A 23,070-nucleotide genomic window follows, 5' to 3' on the forward strand; every position below is an offset into this window, starting at 1 on the left:
TGGACAGTGAGTCTCTTAGAGGCAGCTTCAAGTGGAAGCCAGACCCCAGGCCCCAGGATCTGTTGTAGGCCTCTAGACTTGAGCATGGCTGAGAGTGCTACATTTGGCAGCGTGCCACTTGAGGGGGTGCTGGGACTAGGGCTGCTTGTCCCGCTCTTGTGGGGCCTGGCCTCAGGGATGGGGATGGGTGGAGAAGCCCCCAGGCCTTGGACTAATGACCCTGTCGCTCCTCTGTTGAGCTGTTGGCTGCCTTCTTCTGGTGGTAGTGAGGCATAGGAGTGGTCCTGCGCAGAGTTCTGGGCTCCCAGCTGTCTGAGGGGCAGGTCCCTGAGGCTTCCTTTTCTTTCCTACAGGGAGCATCTGCAGCAGCTGGGTGAGGTGACCCCTGCCTGCATATACATGAGAGATGAGGTAGGTGCTGCCCCACTGCCAGTTGCCTGCCCAACCAGGAGGCCCACTTTCCAACCTGGAAACTTCATTGCTGTACAGTCTTCAAAGGGCGGCTGGGCAGCAGGCTGCTGAAAGCATGATGTGTTTTATGGAAAAAAGCGAGCTGCTGGCCCTGCTGGAGCCCACTGTGGCTGCTTGGCTGCTCCTGAAACCTCCCTCAGTGCCCTGTTTGTTTTTTCAGCTTCTCTCAAAGCCCAAGAGTCACAAAAGTGGTTTTATTTTAATAAATATTTGATTTGCTTCATATTTTGATCTTTTTCAAAGCTGAGGGCGACGTGGTGCAGGCAGAGCCTGGCAGTGAGGCCCTGCATTCTCCAACCCTGCCTGCCTGGAGGGACCTTCCTAGTGCTCCATCCTGTGGCCTCATAGGAGCTTTTTTGTTTCCATGCTGGCCCAGCGCCCTTAACTGGCTTAAGGGGGCAGGCACTGTCCCTGAGGGGCCTTGGAAGGGCCCTGGAGTGGATGGGACTTCCCTGTTTATGCCCAGTCAAGGTTCCCTGACCTAGAGTTGTGAAGGGTGGGGGAGCCCTAAGGGGGACATAGTTTGGGCCAGTATCCTCCCAGGAGGAGATGGTCCATGGGGCTGAGGGACTCAGCTGACTCCTTATCAGGCTGACCCTCTGGCTTGTGTGTTATGCTCGTGGTAGAGTTCAGCCCTGAGGGACTGTTTTCTCTGGAGGCAGCTCAGTGGAGGGTCAGCCTAGCCTGCCCTGAGCTGCTGTTGGGAGTGACCATGAGAGGGGAAGGTCAGCATGAAGGGCAGTGTCCCCGAGGCAATGCTGGCCAGGAGGACAGCTGTGGGTGGCTGTGGCAGTGATGGGTAGAGCTGCTGTGGCTGTAGCCAGCTGGGGTTTAGAGTAGATATTGTCACTCTTGCCACGCCAGCAGAGCCTGGGTGGCCAGGTATTATGATTTGGGACCCCATGGCTCAGAAGATCTTCAAAAGTAGGTTTTGCCAGTCAGCCCTTGACCTACTGGATAAAGGCGCCCAGCCCCTTCATGGTCCCCAGACCCATGTGGCCTGGCAGGTGCCTGTGAAGCCATGATGAAGCTGACACAGGGCTTGGCAGGTACCTGGAACTCCAATGCCTGCCTCCTGCTTACTGCTGTCGTAGGCTGGGTGGGGGCCTGGTATGGCTCTGTGAGGAAACTGGGGTGGTAAGGGGAAAGGCTTGGGGCCTTCTTTCAGCACGGTCTGTTCAAGGAGGCCTGGCATGATCTTGGCCACTTACCAGTGGTGCAGATCTGGTGTTCAGAGAGCAAATCGGGCTGTGTCAGTGTTGGTGTGGTGCCCATTCTCTGTTCCTTTTGCCCCAGGGGAGCTGGGCAAGGAGCTGTCCATGTGTGTATAGCCTCATGCTCCTCAACTCATCCAGCCTCTCCATCCTCCATAGGCATTAGCTTTGGGCAGGGCTCTGGTTGTGGTGGGGTGAAATCTAGTTCTTAGGGCCACGGGGCTGGGCTCCTTGGGGGCGCATGGCTGACTAGCTGTGACTCCAGTGTTTATATGGGTCAGGAACTGAGGCCCTCCGCAAGACCTCTGTATTCTCTCTGTCCACACTCAGAGTTTGGGTGGAGAGGACAACATATGGTGGGGCTCATGTCTTTGGGAACCTGGCCTCTTTGCTTTAAGGATATCCTCGATGCACCCAGTCTTCCTCCCTGGCCTCAATGGGCTTGGTTCACTGCCAAGGAGGGTGAGCTGGGTCAGGAGACAGAGATGGTCAGTAGTTCCTCTCTAGGTACAGGGTAGATGCATGCCGGGCCTTATAGAGCATGTGGGATGGCAAGGACAAGTGAGGGGTGAGTGGGAGAAGGTACCTGGTTAACATGGGGGGCAGGTCCTGGTGGGGGCTTTGCCCCAGGCACAGGGGTCTGAGAGAGAGGTCCACATGTCCTGTTTGTCCTCCTGTAGGTGACAGGTGGGGCCGCCCTGCGGAGCACAACCCTGCAGTCTCTTGGCCTCGTAGCAGGCAGTGCCACTATCAGGTAGGGTAGTGCGGTTCCTGGCTGGATTCTCTTCAGTTAAAAAATGTGGTCTTGCTGAGTGTGGTGGTGCACACCTGTGATCCTAGCTACTATGGAGGCTGAGGCAGGAAGATTGCAAATCTGAGGCCAGCCTGGACGACTTTTGAGGCCATGTTTTAAATTTTACAAAGCGCTAGGGATCTAACTCAGTGGTTGAGCTTTTACCTAGCATGTGCAGGGCTCTAGGTTCCATCCCCAGTGTGACCAAAAAAAGGAAGACCTTGAACGAAAGGTTGAAGAGGGACTGTGAGAGCTCAGGTGGGGCCATAGTCTTGGGCGGGGGTGGAGCCTGCAGTTGTCCTGGCAGATCCTCCTGGGCCTCCTCTCTCCTCTAGTGGTGGAATGGAGTTAGGGAACAGGCTATATGGTGTTCTTGGGAGGGTACCAGGAGGAGGGAGGGGCTTCCTGTGGCATCTCACTGGCTTTCTGCCTCCCATTCAGGTTTGTCATGAAGCAGTGTGACCCAGCCAGCAGTCAGGAACCTGGAATCATCAGGAGCAAGACTCCAGGAAGCCTGACTTGTTCCGTGTCAGCCAATCAGGCTGTTAGCAGCCCTCAGCTCCCCTTGAATTCTGGGGAGCTCAGCAGAGGAGACCTAAACCTTGCAGAGGATGCAGGCACCTTGGAGACTGGCCTTGGGGGCCCCCAAAAAGTGGATGCTCAGGAAAAACAGAATGTGAAGGAGCCCACACCTGCCCTCTTCATTCCCTTCTCTGGTGGAGGACAGCGGCTGGGGGGCCCTTCTGGGTCCTTGAAGCCTCTGGCATCACCATCAGCAAAGTTACCCACGGTCTTCTCCAGCCCTGGAGGCCCCTCTGAGCCCAAGAAATTGAAGCCTGGTGAGGAACCTCAGCCGGAGCCAGAGCCAGAGCTGGTAAGGGGTGTGCTGGGCCTTCGATTTGGGACTAATCAGCTGGGGTTGTGGAAGCCAGGGACATGCTATTGTCTTCTCAGGATATAACTTGTTCAGTTCTGTTTTTCACCCACTGCCTTGAAGCTGTCCTTCAAACCTGGCACCTGCAGGGCTTTGACAGATGCTTTGCCCATAGCACCACCATCATATTTTTGCCACCCAAGAATGTTACTACTTGGCCCTGCATTCATGGGGAATGTTAAGGCCATTACATTTTTTTTTTTTTTCGGTTTTTTGAGACAGAGTCTCACTACGTAGTTGAGACTGACCTGGAACTCACTATGTAGCCCAGGCTGGTCTCAAACTCACAGCGATCCTCCCTCCTCAACCTCCCGAGTGCTGGGATTACAGGTGTGCACCGCCACGCCCAGCAATCATTCCATTCTTTTGTGGTGACTTGGAGTGGCTCCTGTCAACTCTCTCACTGGTTGGGAGGTTTCGACCAGGTGCTTGACATTAAGAAGGTCTCTGGGCACTGTCCCATGTTAAACATTTAGTCCCGAGCCAAGTCCTTCAGCTCGTCTGTCTTCTAGTGCTGGCCAGCAGGTGTTGGGGGCACGTACAGTGGTTTATGAGGCAGAAGTAGGTGGCAAATCTGCCTAGTAGTCAGATCTGTAATGTGCATTCAAAAGCTAAGCAAGAGGACTTTGGCTTGCCTGCGCTGTACTAATGTGGAAATTTCTTTTGGCTAAGGTTAAACTCAGCTGGTAGGAGAGAACCACTTCCCCTGAGCCCTTGTGAAATGTTGCTGGCCTAGGTGAGCATCTACCACCTTGCCGTTTGTCCTGTGGTGGCATTATCGAGGAAGAATTTATTATTGCATCCAGCAACCCCATCAAAGTAGAGACCTTTTTTACATTTCCTGCAGCTGATGCTGGCTGGTCCTGTTTGTTCCCTGAGTCTCCTTCTGCTGCTATCCTGTTGATGTCCATCCCCAGCACCCTAGGGATGGAAGGGCCCTGTGTTTTGGATTGCACAGTGTGGGTGGCTATCAGGTCAGGTGCAGCTGCAGGCCTCCTTTACATCCTTAGTGGGCTCTCCATCCACACCAGCATCCCCCTCTCCTGCCTTCCCTCTGTACATGCTGGTCTTGGCCAACCACAACCACAGCAGAGCTCCTGAGCAGGAGGACACGATGTGGACCCCCACTCTTGCCTGTGGATTTCTCATTGGTGTGCTTCTGGGACTCTGTTCTGAGATCGCAGTACTCCGACTGGCATCCTTGGCACCAGAAGGCATCACCTGGGTTCAGTCCAGGTGTAGCAGTTGCTTATCCTCAGGCTCCTCTGGGTGACAGAGGACCCCTAACTCCCCTGTGTGAGTAAAAGCTTCATTGCAGGTTTCCCCAGAATATGCCTCAGGTTTGGGAAGTGTGCTGGACTCTTTCCTTGGCTTTGTCCCTGGGATGGCCCTGGGCCTCCTCAGAGTCCAGCCAAGCAGACTGCTCAGCAGGTTCTGTAAGCCAGCAGATTCTGGCCCCAGACTGGAGTGTCCCTCTGGCCAGCACCTGCATGTCCTTCACCTTCCTCTGCCCGTTGTTTCCAGCCAGAGCTGCTCTTCTCCTGCCTGCATGTGTGGCTCTGCTCTGCATGCACTTGTGGTTTGATTTGATAGATGTGGCAGGATTGGCTCAGTGGGAGAGCACCTGCCTAGTGTGCTCGAGGCCCTGGGCCCCATCGCCAGCATTATAAAACATAACAAAAAAGTTGCTAGAAAGGATTCCATTGCTGGGGGAAAACAAATTCTCAGATGGTGGCAAGCTACTGGAGGATTCTTTAGGGAAGTGACACAAAAAGGTTGTTACAATGATACTTCGTGGTGGAGGCAGCTCATCTTAGCAAGGGTTTGGGCAGGGTGGTGGCCCTGGAGTACAAGTAGCATGGACTGACCAGCTCTTGAGTGTTGATACACTTGAGGTAGGATGTGCAGAGAGGAGGTGACACCCGTCACAGCCTCAGTGAAAGTGGCCATGGGGTGGCAGGGTGATACCCCCTTGCACCAAGAGGAGCTGAGGCTGAGTCCCTGGGGCAGGTGCCAGGCACCCAACAAGCGTGGTGTGGTTGCAGGTGTCTCTGGCCAGTTCATCTGAGGAGCCACCTTGTTCCCTGGGACATCTCCCACTGGAGCTTACTGGCATTTGGGTGTAGTGAGATAGGCCAGGACCCTGACATCACCGGGAGGGGCTCCTCACCTACATCTCAAACACACGGGATGTGGTGTGCAGATGGCCAGGGCCTGCTTAGCCAGCCACACAACTCAGACATGTCAGGATGAAACCTTGTGACCAGCCAAAAGGGACATAGGTTTCCCTACACCATGTGCTCAGATGTACCACAGAGCTGCTGGAGAAGGCAGGGAGGCCTGAAGCCACAGGTGTGGGTGCGGCGCTTAGGTACAGTGAGAAGCAACGCCCCTGTAGTCAAGCATGTGGTGGGTCCAGCAGGGAAAGCCCTCATTCCTGGGGTGCAGGGAGGACTGCAGCCCAACAGGTGTGGGCTTGGCTCTGTGCTCATGTTTTCTTTTCCAAACTACCTGTCCTGGGGACACAATCAGGAGAGCAGCCAGCTGTTGGATAGCACAATTCTTTCTGGTTTCAGCCTTTGGCTTTCTTATTCTTGCTGCCCTTGTTGGCTTCCCAAGCATCTCTGAGGCCTCACTGTGTGGGGCTGGGTTCTGCCTGGAGCAGGTGGTTCACTATAGCTTTGTGTGTCATCTAGCAAGCTGCAGTAGGAGCAGCTAGGGTGGGGGCTGGGATTTCAGCGGGTCAAGACAGAGGGGCAAAAGGGGGAGCCAGTGGTGATAACTTGAGGCTCCTGGGACTATCTTTGTTTCTGTTTGTTTTCTTTTTGGTACTGGGGATCTGGGGATCGAACTCAGGTCCTTGTGCTTTCGAGGGAGGCGCTGGAACCACTGAGCTAAATCCCTGGCCCTCTGTTTTCTTTTTTAGGGGGAGGGATACTGATGATCTCCCACAGGCTGAGCAAGTTTTAGCACTGAGCCCCTCCTACCCTTTTATTTTTGAGACAGGGCCTTTAAGTTGCCCAGAATGGTCTTAAAGTTGCAATCCTTCTGCCTCAGTTTCCCGAGATGCTTGGGTAACTGGTTCAACTTTGTTTTCACACTCAAAAATAAAATAATCATGTTAGAGGAAATTTGAGAACTGAGGAACAAGTCATCCCAGCCCCTTTACTATAACACACTTAGCAGTTTCTTTCCAAAGTCCTCTCCTGGCGTGCGTGTGTGTGCACGTGAGTGTGAGTGTCAGGTAGGTGTGAGTGTGCCTGTGTGGCTGTGAGACTTTAAGTGAGTGATGACTGTGTTGTATTTCTTATACTCAGGTTTCCTTGTGTCCCCGGTCCCATAGCCCTCCTCACCCCTGTTTAGTCTGGTGTGTGTAGTTTATTTCCAGCTCTTTGAAAAATAAGGAGTGTTTGATTTTGTAAGGATTCTTAAAAGTTTCATAAGTGCTAACATCCTCTGGTGCCTCCACCTTTGCTGTCATTTTTGCTCTTTTGTGCTTATTGTTAGTGTCGGTTCTCCCCATGAGGGTTGAACTCAGGGCCTTTGTCCTGAGCTACATCCCCAGTCTGTTATGTTATTTGAGACAGGTCTTGCTGTCACTAAGTTTCCTGAGCTTGAACTTGTGATCTTCCTGCCTCAGCCTCTCAGAATGCTGGGATACAGGCATGTGCTGCAACACGCAGCAGGATGCCTTTGTTTTTAAGATGTGACCTCTGCTGCATTCTGTACCTCCTCATCCCCAGCAGGGTGAATCTGCCACTTCTGGCTCCCATTATTGCGCCCTGTGCTGACAGATCCCTTGCATTTGGTCCACATCGTCCTGCATATTTGCTATGCTCCCTGTCTTGGGTGATTACTGTCTCTGACAGTTTTTGCCAGTGTGATGGGTATAGAATTATATTTCATAAAATGCAGTGTCTCTGCTGGGTATGGTGGCACACTCCTGTCAGCCCAGCACTTGGGAGGCTGAGGCAGGACGATTGCCATGAGTTCAAGGCTAGCCTGGGCTACATAGGGAGACCCTGCCTCAAACAAACAAAAAACTGGGTTGGGGTGGGATGGGGCGGGGATTTAGCTCAGTGGTTCCACAGCCTGCCTTGTGCAAGGTCCCAAGTTCAATCCCCAGTACCAAAAACAAAACTAAACATGGACTGGAGATTTAGCTCAGCGGCACAGCACCTGCCTGGCAAGTGCGAGGTCCTGAGTTTAATTCCCAGTACCAAAAAAAAAACCCCCCAAAAACAAAAAAACAAAATGCTGTGTTGAGTACAGCTCTCTGTGCAGTTGCTAGCTATCTGAGATTTATCTTCTTGCCCGTGGACGTCCCTTGCCCCACTTGCGTTTCCTTGTGCACAGATTTCTTTGTGTGTTCTAGGCAGGGTGGCCATAGCAGTTGCCTTGTCACGGTGGTGTTGATGACACCCTTTACTGAACAGAAAGTCTGTGGTCTGGTTGCACACCTCTGTCAAACCTTTGTTCCTTCTTTCGGTGTACTAGGAAGTCCTTTATCCTCTCAGGATCAAGGCACCATCTCCTGGCATTTTCTGCCCTTGGCTTTGTGACCTTGAATTTCATACAGTGGTCTTCAGCCTTCCTGGAATCCTTGCGGGGGGCTTGGCTTTTTGAGACAGGGTCTCATTGTGTAGCCCAAGCTGGCTTCCAACTCATGGCAATTTTCCTGCCTCAGCCTCTCAGGTACTAGGATTACAGGTGTGCACCATCATATCCGCTTCCCAGGGGTCATCTTTGTGAGACAGTCCAGCTGGCTTTCCTCGGTGTTAAATGAATTTTCCCAGTATTGTCTGTCAGCTCCATGGCCTCCTGCCCTGCTCTGTACCATGCTGGCTCCAGCTGTGGCCCATCTTGGAGTGGCTGCTGGAGCAAGTCACATGTTTGCCCTCCTTTGCAAAAAATGACCAGTGCAGAGGAAATGATCAAGCTATGATATATACCCCAATCCCCAGCACAGATAGTCATGTATCACAGACACATACTAGTGAGGAAAGAAAAAAGTGACCTGTCTCTTAAAGGATTTTGTCCTTTCAAATAAGCCTCAGAAAGTTTGCAGAGGGCCAGGCATTTAGCTCAGTGGTTCCACCGCCTGCCTCACAAGCACAAGGTCCCAGGTTTGATCCCCAGTACCCCCCCCCCGAAAAGAAAAGCTTGCAGGTTCCTCAAAAATCACTTCTGCACATTTCATAGAATTACATTTGCGTTTCCATTAGACTTTGGAGAGAAAGAAAATCTTGAGACTGTTTTGTTATCTCTTCGTAGACCTCATGTATTTTGTACTCAGTTCTCTTCTGTTCTTTAACAGAATTTTATTAATCTTCCTCTTCCTACATGAAGATGTCCTGTAGACCAGTTTCCTGGCTAGTGGCACAATTCCTATTAGGTTGTGACTGGCTGACTCCTTTGCTAGTCCTAGATAGTTTCTGTTGGGCTCTCTGCAATTTATGCCAGGTCTGTCTTTTTTCTTTGCAGCTGTCCTCTTGTCTTTTTGAGGGGTCACTGGTCTTTCTTGAATAGTAGCAATATGAGTGGACACCCTTGTCTTGGTCTTAAAGGGGGCAAGGTGGTTTACTTGTTAAGGATGATTGTACTGTAAAAACCCTTTTTCAGATGAAGGATGTTACTATTCCTTTTTTTTTTTTTTGTACCAGGGATCGAGCTTGGGACCTTGCACTTGCCAGGCAGGCAGCAGAACCACTGAGCTAAATCCCTGGCCCAGATGTTATATTCCTAATTGACATTTTCCTTATCACACATGAGCACTGCAGTTTGCAGACAGCCTCCTCAGTGTCAGCTGAGGCAAGGGTGAGAACCTCCTGCACCCCCAGCTCACTGTGTGGTGAGGTTCCAGGTAGGTCTCCTTACCAAGTTGCCTTGGCATTCCAGGGGTCGGTCTGGTCGCCAGCAACATGTTTTATTTTTTAGCCACACTGTTAGTCTTGGTTAACTAGCACTTTAGTTAGACTTGTAAATCTATATACATGAGACAGGCTGTGTGTTTTTCTTGTTTAATCTTTGTCCAGCTTGCATATCAGAATTGTAGTAGGATCATGTTTAGTTTTACCAGTGCCCTTCCCTTTCTGTGTTCTGGAAGTGGCACTTGAAGCAAAGGACGTCCATTGTGGAAGGTCATTGCTGCCAGCCCCAGGCCCTGCATACCACTGCACCTGGTGCCTGTGGTGGGCACGTGCTGATGGCCTAGTTCAGTGGTGACGAACCTGTGGCGTGCATGCCACAGTGGGCTATTTTTGTCGTTGAAAGCTCTAAAAGGTTCACCATTGCTGGCCTGGGTGGTTATATCTGAGCAGGCCCTCCTGGGCCGGGGCTTGGCCCTCTTCCGTGGGTCCTTTGCACTGCACCTTGCCTCCTCCTCTGGGGACTGCTTGTTGCGGGGGGTGCTATGTGGCACTTTGGCTGACTTGTCCTGGCCCTGTGTGGTTGTGACTTCCTGGCCATACATTGGAGCCCTTCAGGTTGTTCAGGTCTCAGCTTCCTTGTCTGAAGAATGAGAGTGGCCATGGCATCTGTAGTTCTCTGCTGGAGGAGCAGGTGGGACCTTGGGCAGCCATTGGTGTTGGCTGGGAGGCTCCAGGGGGTCCAGTGGCAGGCAGGAGGGCAGTACTGCCGGCAGTCCCTGAGGTACTTGCCCACAGCCAGGATCAAGTGCCAGCTTTTTCCAACTTAAGATGGTCCAGCCGATGTTTCTCCCTTCTCCTGTCTGCTGCAGGCATTTAAAGTGTTTGGTTGTGTCTGGTTCTTAACTTGGAGGTCACAATGGCTCTTTTCACCTTTGGTGATTTCCATGTCCATGAAACTCCATTCACAGAGCTCATTCTTTTTATATTTTATATATTTTTAATATGTGTGTGTATGTGTGTGTGTGTGTGTGTGTGTGTGTGTTTTGTGTATTCTGCCTTTTTAAGAGATTTCATCTCCGTAGCTTTGCTTTCTCCCCATTCTCTGTCTGGTTTCCATGTCCAATGAGTTGGCCACTAATCACTGTGGAGTGGGGAGAGTAAAGGGGACGCCCGTGGCTCCCTGCAACCTGCCTGGGTCCTGACATCACCTGTGTAGCTCATCTGCCCTGGTCTGGGTATTGTGGTAGAAAGTCTTGTCTATAATCACGAGTAGGCAGAGGGTCCTTGAAGGTCCCTGGCCAGGTCCTCTTACCCAGGGCCTTTGAGGACAGTGTATGTGTTGGTCTTGGCCTCTCGAGGGCCCAATAATAGGGAGTGGGTGTCAGACACGGGGCTTGGTGTGTAGAGTCTGCCACCATGCTGGTACCCACAGCTTGTTTAGCTCCCACAGGGCCCACTCTGCCACTCTGGGACCCACTGGGTCTGCTCTGGCTTCACACTGTACATGCACTGGGCAAGTTTTCTGCTGCTCTGCCCCTTGTTGTGGTACCCTGGACCCTTAGCCACCCTCCACGTGCCCTTGTTTAGTGGACACATGAGTGGAGTTCAAGGGGCAAAAGAGCTCCCATGTCCCAGGATTGTCTATCCTGGGTGTCACCCTGCCCTGTCCTTTTGGGGACCTTGCAACTTCAGCCCCTATGATATTTGTGCAGTCTCCAGGCTTCTCAGCCCAAGGCCAGAGGCTGAAAGCAGTCCTTGGGATTGGGGTGAGTTTGGGCCAGGAGCCTGACTGCCTCTGAGCCTGTTCCTCCTGGGAGCCCCTCAGGCTGAGAGATGGGCAGCTAAAGTGGGCCCTTCTTAAACTTTATTTGCATTGGGCAGGGCCTTGGTGTGTGGGGGTGCTGCAGTTTAGAGCAGCTGCCTTGGTGTGCTGCACCCCCAAGCACTGATCCTAGGTCCTGGGATGGGGGCGGGGAGGGTCTGTGTGCCTCCCCTGCTCCTCCCCAGCCTTTGATCTGGGGCCTGGGCAGCTGATTGACTGTGAAGGTCTCCTGTCCACTGCTTCGCATCTCTTGTCACCCACACATCCGAGGGTGGGGGCCGCAAGCAAGCGCCTCTGCTGTGTCCCTGCTCAGTCCTGGGGGAGGGGCAGGAACAAGACAGGACTTTTTTGGGGAACTTCAAAGGTACACTTTAGTAATCAGAGTTTCCAAGTTTCCCATTAATGTTTTGCCTGTGTGTGGTTTTTGGATTTAAATAAAGACTCAGAAGAAAGAGACAGGATAAAATACAGGCAGGTCCTCGCTGAGGCCCAGGATGGTTCACAGACCCAGGCGGTTCCTGCCTTTGATGTCAAACATTAATTATTAGAAGGTAGTTTTACTGGCGATCAGAACTGGGCTCTGGGAGAGGCTGGGGCTGCCCGGCGCCCCCTGGCCCTGTCCTTTGAAGTCCCTCCACAACCCCAGAGGCTGCCCCACATCTCTGTGCTCACTGGCTCAATCCTGGCAGGCACACCCCCCACGCCTGCAGCCTCCCCAGCAGCTGGCACGAGGGCTAATCCTGATCAAAGGCCCCAGGTCCCCTGGCCACCCGCCCTCCCCCTCAGGATTTCCTCTGCACCCAAACCCTCTGTCCCTGCCTGTGGCTGTGTGATGTGAATTGCCCTGAGCTGAGAATGCCCCTACCTGAACTCAGCACACTGGGCCAAGGCAGTTGCTGCTGGCATCCTCTGAGGTCTAGAGTCCAGGGCCCTGTGGTCGGGGACTCTTTGGCTGACCAGCCGTCCTCTTTTCTGCCCTGGGACTACTACCGGTTCCTAGCTGGCTGGTTCCCATCATGGTCATTGGGGGTTTGTGGACAACCCTGGATGCTGAGGGCTAAAGTCCAGTTGTCCAAGAGCCTTAGGACATGCCATAATTGGAATGTCCATTGTGGCTTGCTGGCAGATGGTCAGTAGCCGTGCAGGTGGCTGGCAAGTATCTCAGCTGCTTTTGATCCCTGGTGACTGGCAGGTGCATGTACCTCATGTGACAAGCAGGGCAGATATGTGTGTTGGGAGCTGTAGCGGAGAGTGCCCTGCAGAGCCAGGACCTGTGCCCACCAAGCCTGCTTTTTGCCAGACTGCTCCCAGCATTTAAGTCTTGTCCTGCCTCTGGGCTGGGGAGTCCCTTCTGGGCTGGCCAGGACTTATACCACCTACACTGATGCTTTCATTGTTTTATTTTGTTTTGTTTTTTGTACCGGGGATCGAACTCAGGACCTTGTACTTCCAAGGCGGGTGGCGGCACCACTGAGCTAAATCCCCCGCCTAATTCTTTCATTGTTTGCGGGGGATGTTCATGTGCTTTGTGCACACACCACTGGATGTTTGGCTCCAAAGTAGACATCACTACTGTGACCCAGGATTAGCAACTCAGTTTTCTTTTCTTTAAAAAACTTTTCTTATCTGTTTATGATGTAATTTATAGTCATAATACACAAGGTGAGGAATTAACAGAAGCCCCCCTAAAATGAAGCCCCCGCTAAATTTTCTGCAGGGAGCTGTTGTGTGGGTGTAGAGCTTCCTGACTGCTGGGGGCAACTTCGAGAGCACAGGTCAAACTGAGCCCTCTCTTGTGCCAGAAGATGCCTCTTCTTGCTGTTTCTGACAGGAGCTATGCAGATTCTCTTCTGTGGCCTGGCCCCAGCTGTCTCACAAGTGTGCTCTCAGGTCAGGCTGTCTGCACAGGGACACCTGCAGCTCATCCATCCTTAATTAAGTGTGGGCTGACTTTGGGCTGGAGGGGCAGGGTGATGGGTCTCCTCTGACCCCGGCCCTTCCCTTCCCCAGGAGTCCCAGAGTGGTCGGGGCTGGAGGGACATTTTGGTATTGGGAGCCACACCCATCACTTTAAGCATGTAGCTGTGGGGTGAGGGCTCCGAGCTGTCCCTGAGCTGATGCATGGACCATGGTGCTCAAGTGTGGGCCAGGCTGGGGCTGGAGCTCTGTGTTTCTCCCGGTGGAGGGTATGGACCCTAGGCATCTCCAGGCCCTCAACCCTGCTTCTGGACTCCTTCTTGGCCTCTGCCCTGGCCATGTGTGGCCACTCGCTGGCAGGCAGGCCGATGGTATTAGTGCAGCTGTTGTCTCCTCTGGGTGGGATGCAGGGCTGAGGCCTTGCTTGGTGCTGAGCAGCCGGCATCATTTCTAGACTGCATGGGAGGTCCAGGATTTCTATGTTGGAGCCTGGGCCTTCCTTGCAGCCCCAAAGCCTGGGGTCAGGTTAGGGCCTTTGATGGTGACCATGTGCTCTGGCGCCTCCCTTCCTGGACCACTGGGCCTGGTGAGTAACTCCGGAGGCTTGGCTTGAGTCCCTCTCATAGAGATTCATTTAAGCTCCAAACCTCAAGGGGAAACAAAACCAGTGTCAGGACGGCACTGAGGGCGAACAGAAACCTTCCCAGAAAGGCTGGAAAATCTGAGATTAGGTCACCTCTAAATAGTTTTTACATTTTTTTTTTTCCCTGTGTGTCATCCCATCCTGGAAAATCACTGTCAAAAGAAGGAAACCCACTGGGGATTTAGCTCAGTGGCACCTCGCCTGCCTCACAAGCGCAAGGTCCTGAGTTTGATCTCTGGTACCATAAAATAAAAGGAAACCCCAGGAGGGTCACTTCTTTGCTGTTTTGTTTTGAGACAGGATCTTGCTGTGTAGTTTGTGCTGGCTTTGCACTCAGGCTGGGCTCAAACTTGGAGAGATCCTCCTGCCTCAGCCTCCAAAGTGCTGGGATTATAGGTATGTGTCATCACACCTGGCTACAGGGCTACTTCTGATGAGAGTGGACCCCCTGTGGTCACGGACCTCTTTTTGCCTGGCCCTGGCTGGGGGTGTCACTGACTCGGCCCCTCCAGTTGGCCCCATGGCAGCTCAAGCCGTGTCTGCCTTTGGGCTAGACATGGCCTCTTGTGCCTGATTTGGGCTCTTTGGGGTCAAAGTTGAAGAGTGTGCAGACCACTGGGGGCTGCTGCTCCTGCCTGCTCAGCACCCCAGCCCAGTCTTTCTGCCCCTTGTGCCTCTTTTCTGGTTTCCACATGTCCCTTCCATCTGCACAGTCTGCTCAAGGCCAGGGTCTGGAAGTCTTTGCCAGGGCCCAGTGTTTACAGGAAAAAGACACCCTGGACAGGGCTTAAGCAAAGCGGATTTTATGCCAAGGTCTAGAGCCTGTGGGGCAGCAGTGACACAGCCACCCTTGGAGACTCCTCCAAAGCCAGCTGCCTCTCAGGCACTCTGTGCCTCAGTTTCCTCATCTGTCATGTGGCAGTCATCATGCGAATTTGTTTTGAGGATTTGAGGAGCCAAACACACATGAGCCTCAGAATGTGCCCCTAGTCAGGTGTGATGGCACACACCTGTAATCCCACCACTTGGGAGGCTGAGGCAAAGGATTGTTGTGAGTTCAAGATCAGCCTGAACTACACAGTGAGACCCTCTCTCAAACAATAAAAAACAAAATATGCTCCCCGTGCCCACTCTGGCTGGACCCTCTGGTCTGCCTTTCCTTACTCTGGCTTCAGCACCTTCTACCCTCAGGAGAGACTGGGCCTTTGGCTCTTCCTGGCACAACAGTTCGAGGGGGAAGAGTGTCCTCGGAATAGAAGGAAGGCTGCGTCCTTGGAGGCTGAGCATGTTCAGATACCTAGGCCCCACGGTATCACACAGGAGAGGCACTGAGGCCCCTTGGCAGCCTCTGGGCTGTGCTGGATTCTTGGCCCATGATGGCCACCTGTCAGGAGCCCGAGAAGCTCCTGGGCTTCATCTTCTTGGCCCTCGTTGAAGCATTCAGGTGCTGCCATGTGGACCTGTGGCCTCCCCCTGCGGCAGGTGTAGTGTGGAAGCCATTCCATGGGGAGGGGGTTGGATCAGCTCCTTGCTGGCCGTGAGATGCCCCAGGAAGTAGGGAGGGTGGCAGCGGCAGGGTGTGGTCCCCAGTGAGACAACTGCCTGTGAGAAGAGCTGTCTAGTTCCTTGGGTGACAACAGGACATTTCCAGGATGGGCTGTAACACTGGTGCAATGGTGCCCTGGGCATGATGCTCATGAGCTCTGGACTACTCTGTTCCCCGCAGACACTGCGGTGCTTCAGAGGCCTCCACGAAGCATGTGAGCAGTACATGCATGTGCACTGGAGGGAGAGCAGAGTGAGACAATGTTAACATCGGCCCAGGGTGTTCATAGCACCACCTGCCAACATTGCTGTAGAGTCTTCGTTTTTCAGAAGAAGAAAATGGGCCAGCCTGCTCACTCTGTACCTGTAGACCTCCTCGACCTGCCTCTCCCTGGCTTTTGTCTTGACCTTAGTGATGTGGCTCTGGAGGGCCAGGATCACTTGTTCCACAAGTTGGGGGAGGAGAGCTGCAAGAGCCCTGAGTGTCTAGAAAATACCAAACTAGTGTCTGTGTCCCTAGTCCAGGAGCAGCAGAAGCTGCCTCAAGATCGGTTGGTGAGGGCTGGGGATTTAGCTCAGTGGTACCGCACCTGCCTCACAAGCGCACGGTCCTGAGTTCAATCCCTGGCATGGGGAGATAGTGGGTGGATGTGGTGGCACACGCCTGTAATTCCAGCACTCAGGAGGCTGAGGCAGGAGGATCACTGTGAGTTGGAGGCCAGCCTAGACTACATAGTGAGTTCAAGACCAGCTTGGACTATGTAGTAAGACCCTGTCTCAAAAAGAAAAAGTAAAGATTGGTTGGTGAAACCCTGGACAAAGTGGAGGTGAGCTTGTCTCCTCCACCTGCTTCCTGCATTGGGCTCTATGCTGTCTCCTCTGTGGAAGGACACAGACCAGCCCTTCTTTTCTCTTGGCAGAGTTGTGGTCTCTAGAGTTCAAGTTTTTCTGGGCCTTTTCCCGGCAGCAGACCTGGCTGTCTCTCATAACTCTGGCTATGTGCTTCCTCTTTCCTTGATGATCTTATTCCTAGGCCTCTGTCCTTCGTGTAAAACCCTCTCTATGTCTACCTAAGATGGGAGCTGTGAACACAGCTGTATGGCTGTGTCTGGAGGTCCCCCTAAGCCTCATGTGGTCACAGATAGAGCTTTTTGGAGGTGGCTGGATGCAGGCTGTGTGGTTCTGGGATTAAGGGTGTGATGCTAGGATTAAACGTGTCTCACCCTGGGTGTGAGTGCTATCTGCCCTAAGTGGGAGTATCCTGAGTACAACATAAGGAACAGAAAGAGGGCTGCTGTTGTTGCTTGGTGCTGTTGCTTCCTTTGCTGGTTTGCTGCTTCTATGCTTTGCTGCCTTCTTCTCTGAGATGCCCCTCTGCCATGTGCCACCCTGCCTTGTGGCCAGCCAATTATGGATTGAAACACCTACAATTAAATCTTTCCTCTCTAACTTTGCACTTTGGGTATTTTGTGTCAGCAATGAGCAAATTAACTAAGACAACAGCTGTTGAGGCCAACAGAACAGCAAGTGAGAGCCAGGCGCTGGGTAGGGAGTCCCGAGTAGATAAAGTCAGGGCATGGCTTGCAACAGTGCTGTGCCCACCCGGCCACCTGCCTGAGATTGCCCTGCTTCAGCCCCTCCCTGCCCAGTGTCCTCGTCTGTACTGGAAACTGTCCTGGGGAGACTCCAGGGCCGATGGTGCTTCTCCACTCCTGTGAGTTCCCTGGCTCCTCCTGACACTGCTCTGTAGCAGTGATGCTTGCTATCATGCTGGCGGCATACGCTGTCAGTTCTTGCGGGAGACTTGGGAGGCCTGACCCTCTGCAGCACTCATCCAGCCTGATCCTTCTGCCACCCTCAAGTTCAGCAGAGCTGCTCTGGATGGGCCCTGGCCAATCTGCCCTGTCACCCTGGGCCCTGCGTGGGGCCCGGGCTCTGGGTGCTATGTGACAGTCTTCTCTAGCAGAGCAGAGCTGCCAGGAGGGAAGGGAAGGGTAGGGGTCGAGGGTAGTTTCAAAACATGGTTTGTCATCTTTAGTTTTCAACTAATTCAGTGGCCCTTAGCATTGTGAAGCAGGTGGCTGCTGGTGCCTGTGTCCCCCATCTCAGAAGTAGCTTGGAGCATGGGCTGTGGGTCTTGGTCATCAGTGCTGCCCAGGGTGTCGTTGTGCCAGTGACCTGTTGTCTTCCTTGATAGCCCCAAGCTGTGCCCAGGAAGTTGTAGGAGAGCCTAGGTGACCATATGCTCCTGAGGATTAGCTTTGTAAACTGTCCTAAGTCTGTGTGGGGCCCTGTCAGGGTGGTCAGGCACAGCATGATGCTGTCCACTGCATGCCACCTGCCCACTGGGACTTAGTATAGACGCTTACGTGCCCAGGGCCAGCTCTTCCAGAGGAGGGTCTGGAACTAGCCACCGGAGAGACTGCTCTTTTGCTCAGAGTTTTTTGGTGTTTAGTTTAGGCTTTTTGTTTTGTTTTGGTTTTTGGTACTGGGGATTGAACTCAGGAGCTTGTACTTGCAAGGCACTGAACTAAATCCCTGGCCATTTTGTTGTATTTTTTTTGAGACAGGGTATCACTATGTAGTTCAGGCTGGTCTTAAACTCACTATGTAACCCAGGCTGGCCTTGAACTCAACAGCAATCCTCCTTCCTCAGCCTCCTGAGCACTGGGATTACAGGTGAGCAGCACCACACATAGCCTCAGGGCTTTGAGGGCCAGTGGCCATAGGTTGCGCCTATATCAGGATCCCAGCCTGGCCTCCACTCCACCCCGACTCGCAGCCTGGGCTGGCCCCCTGTGGACACGGCAGCTCCTGGTTCAGGGTGTGTCCAGTCTGCCCACTCTCCCTTGGGAGTCCAGGCAAGCCTGTGGCCCTGCTGGAATGCAGGCGCTGTGGCATGGGGCAGCCTGGCGCCTGGTAGCTTGTTATGAAGGGCCTCAGTACAGACTGCTGCAGTGGCAGCTGCCGTGTCGTGTGGTTGTGGCTTGGAAAGGGCACCCCCCCGCAGGGCTTTGGGTCAGCCACCTGTGGGCCCTTGCCAGAACCTCCACCAGGCCTTCCTGGCCCTTCTGCCAGGACCATGCTTGAAGTCAGAGGGCTCCCTGACTGGAGCCACAGGAGGTGAGACGTGCATGACCGTGTGCCAGGCTTTCAGGGACAGTCGCTGGAGTGGCCCTGGAAGTACCTGAAATGGGCGTGCCTCAGGCTGAGATTGTGTGGATGTGGGATTCCCAGACTGTGGGGGGCTGAAAGGGGCGCTGAGGGGCAGAGAGGGAACTGAGCCTGGGTCCTGGGCTGCATGCCCGGGCACCCTCCCTTCTGCTCTCTGTGAGCAGGACAGGACCAGCTCCGCACCTCAGTCAGGCTGGCTCCACTGAGCAGCCTCAGCACCGAGGCGCTGTCCCACCCTCCCGGACACTACACACACTGCGGGCCTGCCTTGTAATTTTCACTACCATTGATGCCAATTAGGAGTGGCGCTGTCCCTTCCTCTGTCTCCAGGGTGAGCAGGAGAGCCAGCTTGCTCCCCATGGGAGGAAGAGATGGAGTCAGCGCGGCCGTGGGCTGTGGCTGAGAGGGCAGTGGGGGCAGATGGCTGGGGTTTTTGCCAACACTCTAATTTGGTGGCTGTTGCTGCCCCTCCCCTTTGTGGAGCCCTGACGTGGCCTGAAACTGGAATGCTGTTCCCCAAGTCAGTTCCTTGATTTTGGGGTTCCCCATTTAGGCAGAGAAATACGCAGGGGAGCTGCCCAAATTGACATGCACCCACTCCCCGAGTTCCCCCGAGCAGTGCCAGTGCCCATCCTGGCCTGAGCCAGACCTTCGAGTCTTGGCCCTTGCTGGTGAGGGTGGGTCTCCATTTTAAACGCTGAATGGGCCAGGTCCAGCTCTGGACAGGGTGAGCTGGGGGGTCCTGCCTTCGCCCTGTCTAGGCAGGTGGCCTGGGGAGGCATTGGTTAGGATCAGCCTGCATGCCAAGACTGAAGCCCCCAGGAAGCCCAGGTCAGCTGAGACCTTCTGCCCCCAGCCTGTGGACCGAGTTCCTGTGGTGTGCCACCCTGACCTGGAGGACCTGCTGGAGGCCTGGCCAGCAGAGCTGCCCGACGAGTTCTTTGAGGTGACTGTGGATGACGTGAGGAGACGCCTGGCCCAGCTCAGGAGTGAGCGGTGGGTGCTTCCCGCCACACTTTGCCCATCCCCCACATGGGCCCTTGCCCAGGTCACCAACACCTGTGCCCTCAGCAGCACCTCCTGGTCCCCTTCTGTGGGAACCTGGCGGAGACCTGACCCTTTACATCCACCGTAGGAAGCGCCTGGAGGAAGCGCCTCTGGTGACCCAGGCCTTCAGGGAAGCTCAGATGAAGGAGAAGCTGCAGCGCTACCCAAAGGTAGGGGAGCTGGGGGCTCCGGTATCCCATGTGGGAGCACACTGCACCGTGTGACCACACTGAGCAGCTGGCACCACTGACCACTCTCAGGTGTCTGTGCAGCCAGGTTCCTCGTTAACCAGCTAATCCTTTTGACACATGTGATAGGAAAAAAAATGTTTTTGTACTACTGGGACTCAAACCTGGGGCCTCTTCTGTGCTAGGCAAGTATTCCATCACTGAGCTACACCCCAGTCCTACAGCGAGTCTCAGAGCGGACTTACATGTGTACAGATGGGCTCTGATGGAGCATGAGGGCGTGGCCAGGCCGGGAGTGGGGCTGTGTGGTGTGGTCCCTCCCTGTGCTAGGCTCGGCCTAGGCAGTACCTGCTGACCACTTTGCTTGTCCCAACTTAGGTGGCTCTGAGGGTCCTGTTTCCTGACCGATACGTGCTGCAGGGCTTTTTCCGCCCCAGTGAGACAGGTAAGCAGCCCTGTAGTGTGGGTGGGGTGAGGTAGGAGGCCAGCTGGACCCTTCTGGGTTCCCTGGCCATTTGCTCTTCAGGCTCCAGGGAGAGTAGGCAGTTGCAGGCTTCTCTCCTCTTTGAGGGGTATTCAGAGGGTCCTGGGCTGTAGTGTTAGATGGGGCCAGGTGTGGACAGGATTTCTACCACAGGGCCTCCGTTCCACCCCAGGGAGCGTGGTCTTGGTGCTCTGTGCACCTGCCTCTTTTCGGCACAAGTGGGTGGGAGCACCCAGAGGACAGATGTAGTGAAGTCTCCAGTCCAGGGTGGGGCTCTGGGACCTGTCCAGAGACAGCTGGGTGGGACAGTCTCACTGTGATGATGGGTGAGGGAGAGACTAGGGGTGCTCTGGGCCACGATAGGCCCCCGGGCTAGGAGGAGCCAGGCCTCTCCTGGGTGGGGGTCCGGGCAGCAGCCTGCACAGCATTTGGGAGGTTGTGGGAGTCAAATTCCCACCTCTGGGATTTAGCTTCTGCTGAGATGGTGGGTGCTAAGCTTGAGGTTGGTGTCCCCAGGGGCTGCCTTTGTGGTGCCTAGGCCAATGGGCCCGTAGGTGGTGGGGGTGGGAAGGCTGGCTGGAAGCAAGTGGCTTGGGCCTGTACTGTGAAGACTTCTGCTCTCTCTGCAGTGGGGGACTTGCGAGACTTTGTGCGGGGCCATCTGGGGAATCCTGAGCTGCCCTTCTACCTGTGTGAGTCCCTCCTGAGCCTGCCTCAGTTGTGTCCTGATCTCCCCTGTCCCTGGTCCTGGCTTGAGGGTGGGGGCTCAGGACTGCCTCCCTCCCAGTGGTCTTTCTATAGAAATGCATCATTTGCTCCAGCTGCCCGCCCCCAGGCCCTTATCAGTGTCACACTGGACCTGGGAAGAGCCAGAGATGGGATGCTGCCCCATTTCTGAGTCCTGCTCCTTAGCCTTGCCTCTCCCCAGCTCAAGCTGCAGAGAAGGGCCCTCGGCCTATAGAGGGCACCTGGGTGGTGAAGGCCCCTTCTGAGCCCCCCACCAAGCTTCTGTAGCAGTGGAGAGAGGGCTAGGGCTGAGAGCTGTGGGACTCTTGAGAGGCCCTGAGGCCCTGAGACCCATTGTCCCTGGGGGCGTGCAGGGCAACCCACTTCCTGACAGATGCACCTTCTCCCCACCCCTGCAGTCATCACTCCTCCCAAAACGGTCCTGGATGACCCGACGCTGACCCTCTTTCAGGTACCCAGGGCCTCACTGGGGGTGCCACTGGGGCGGGGGCACATTGGGAGGGCAGGGCGCCATCTAGGGCGAGGCCTGCGGTTGGGAAGGAGCACCCACCCTGGCAGGCACAGCCAGCGGGTAATAAAGCCTTTGAGAGCCGGTGAATTCAGAGGGAGCAGCAGCCTCTGAAGTTGTTTCTGACAGGGCTTTCCAGCCTCCTCCGCTTCCTGCCTGGCCCCAGGCGGGGATGGGCCTGCCTTACTAGCTGGCCTCAGTCCTGAGCTGGGGCTGCTGAGAGGTCCTGGCTTTGGGCTTCTGAGTAACACCAGCCCCTGCCCAGCTTCTGGATGAGGAAGGGGCATAGGCAGACCTGGCAGAGGGCTGTTGGGAGCCCCGGAAGGGTTGGTGCTCTCGAGGTGGCTGCCTGGGAGCGCTGGCCCTGGGCTGGGGGTTGCTGCTTCCTATACCCATATCTGGGCCCAGCCTTTCCTCTGGAAACCCTAGCCTATGCTGGAGATGCCTGTTGGCTCACTCTCTCCTGCCCTGGAGGGCCCTAGAGGTCCTGAGAGGTCTGATCCCATGTCCCTCCAGCCCCTTCCAGAGCCAGGAGGGTTGAATGTCCTGTCCTCTTCTCCCCCTCACCCCTAGCAGCTGAGACCTCCCCTCCCCTCAGGCCTAATGGTTTCCTCTTCAAAGTTGCTTCAGATATTTTAATTAACAACAGAGGCGGCCAAAGGCCTCTGTAGAGGTCTGGGCTGAGGGTAACAGTCTGCTGCCTGGAGCCACCCTTGTTGGGGTGAGATGGGGCCTGAAGCAGGCGGGCAGCAGAGGATCAGCTGGAATCTCACCAGGGACAGTGGGGAGAGGGGTGGGTTGAGGGTGAGGCCAGCCTGTGACCCCCCCGCCACCAGGCGCCAGGACTCTGCTCCATCTTCACTTCTGCCTTCCCCACTGGCTAGCCTGTTGATAAACACTGAGTTTGGAAGATGATTCGGGATGTAGGGCCAGGCCCCTGCCCCCAGCTAGGAGGCCCCGCAGAGCCCTGGGGTGCCTTGTCCAGCCAGCCTTGATTTCTAGTGACACTCTGCCCCTGCCCCCAGCAGCCGTCTCCTTTCATCTGTCAGCTCAGCCTGGAGCCTGCTGCCATCTGAGCTGGCAGGGCAGAGGAAGGAAGCCTGCCCCCCTCCCCGGCAGCGGCAGTGGGCTGGCAGGCCGAGCTTTCATGTCTGTCAGGGCTATGCTCTGGCTGCCTGTCACCCAGTGGTGTCCAGGTCCAGCCTGCTCCGGGAATGGCATTGTGGGGGATGTGTGGGTCTCACTGGGCAAAGAGAGCAGTGGTACTTGGGAGGGATGGGGGCAGTCAGGAGTGAGGACATGACCAGAGGAACGCAGAACAGATGCCCAACTCTGTGCTCTAAACCTTCCTTTCCCAGAGTGCTGGGGTCCTAGCCTTGCCCATCCCAGCGGCACCTACCACCTCACTCAGGGACTCTTCCACCCTGCAGGAAGTTGAGCCAGCCACAGGGGCCTGAGGCACGCCTGCAGCGTGGAGAGGGCTCATCTCTCTCGCTCTCAGTGTGTTCTGGGGACTGCAACCTCTGTCCTCTGTCTGTGCGCCCCTCCCCGCACTGTCCCTGAGGTCAAGGCCATGAGATAAAGTTTGTCTCCCCACACCCTTCTGAGTGACTGGGGTTAGCAGGTAGGAATTTTGAGTGGTCTGCTGAACTTTGAAAGCAGGCGTGGAACCCCTTTCTGGTGGCTAGGGTGTTCTTCTTTTTGTCCCTTTTA

General features: G+C 54.8%; 1 protein-coding gene across 3 annotated transcripts in view; it reads left to right on the top strand.

The window, feature by feature from the left end:
• The window catches only part of Aspscr1 (ASPSCR1 tether for SLC2A4, UBX domain containing), a 38,928-nt gene that overhangs the window by 12,840 nt on the left and 3,018 nt on the right, over positions 1 to 23,070 (top strand). For 2 of the 3 annotated variants that reach the window (XM_010618655.2, XM_010618657.3), the window contains exons 5-12: positions 354 to 411; positions 2,366 to 2,439; positions 2,920 to 3,352; positions 19,240 to 19,379; positions 19,519 to 19,600; positions 19,997 to 20,063; positions 20,732 to 20,794; positions 21,248 to 21,300. In XM_010618655.2, the coding sequence (XP_010616957.1) occupies positions 354 to 411; positions 2,366 to 2,439; positions 2,920 to 3,352; positions 19,240 to 19,379; positions 19,519 to 19,600; positions 19,997 to 20,063; positions 20,732 to 20,794; positions 21,248 to 21,300 (970 nt within the window). The remainder of the gene's footprint in view (positions 1 to 353; positions 412 to 2,365; positions 2,440 to 2,919; positions 3,353 to 19,239; positions 19,380 to 19,518; positions 19,601 to 19,996; positions 20,064 to 20,731; positions 20,795 to 21,247; positions 21,301 to 23,070) is intronic. The other variant, XM_010618656.2, reaches the window with a different exon arrangement.

This window comes from Fukomys damarensis, unplaced genomic scaffold, assembly GCF_012274545.1.
Source record: "Fukomys damarensis isolate Sample0158 unplaced genomic scaffold, DMR_v1.0_HiC HiC_scaffold_23, whole genome shotgun sequence".
In the NCBI taxonomy this organism is placed as follows: domain Eukaryota; kingdom Metazoa; phylum Chordata; class Mammalia; order Rodentia; family Bathyergidae; genus Fukomys; species Fukomys damarensis.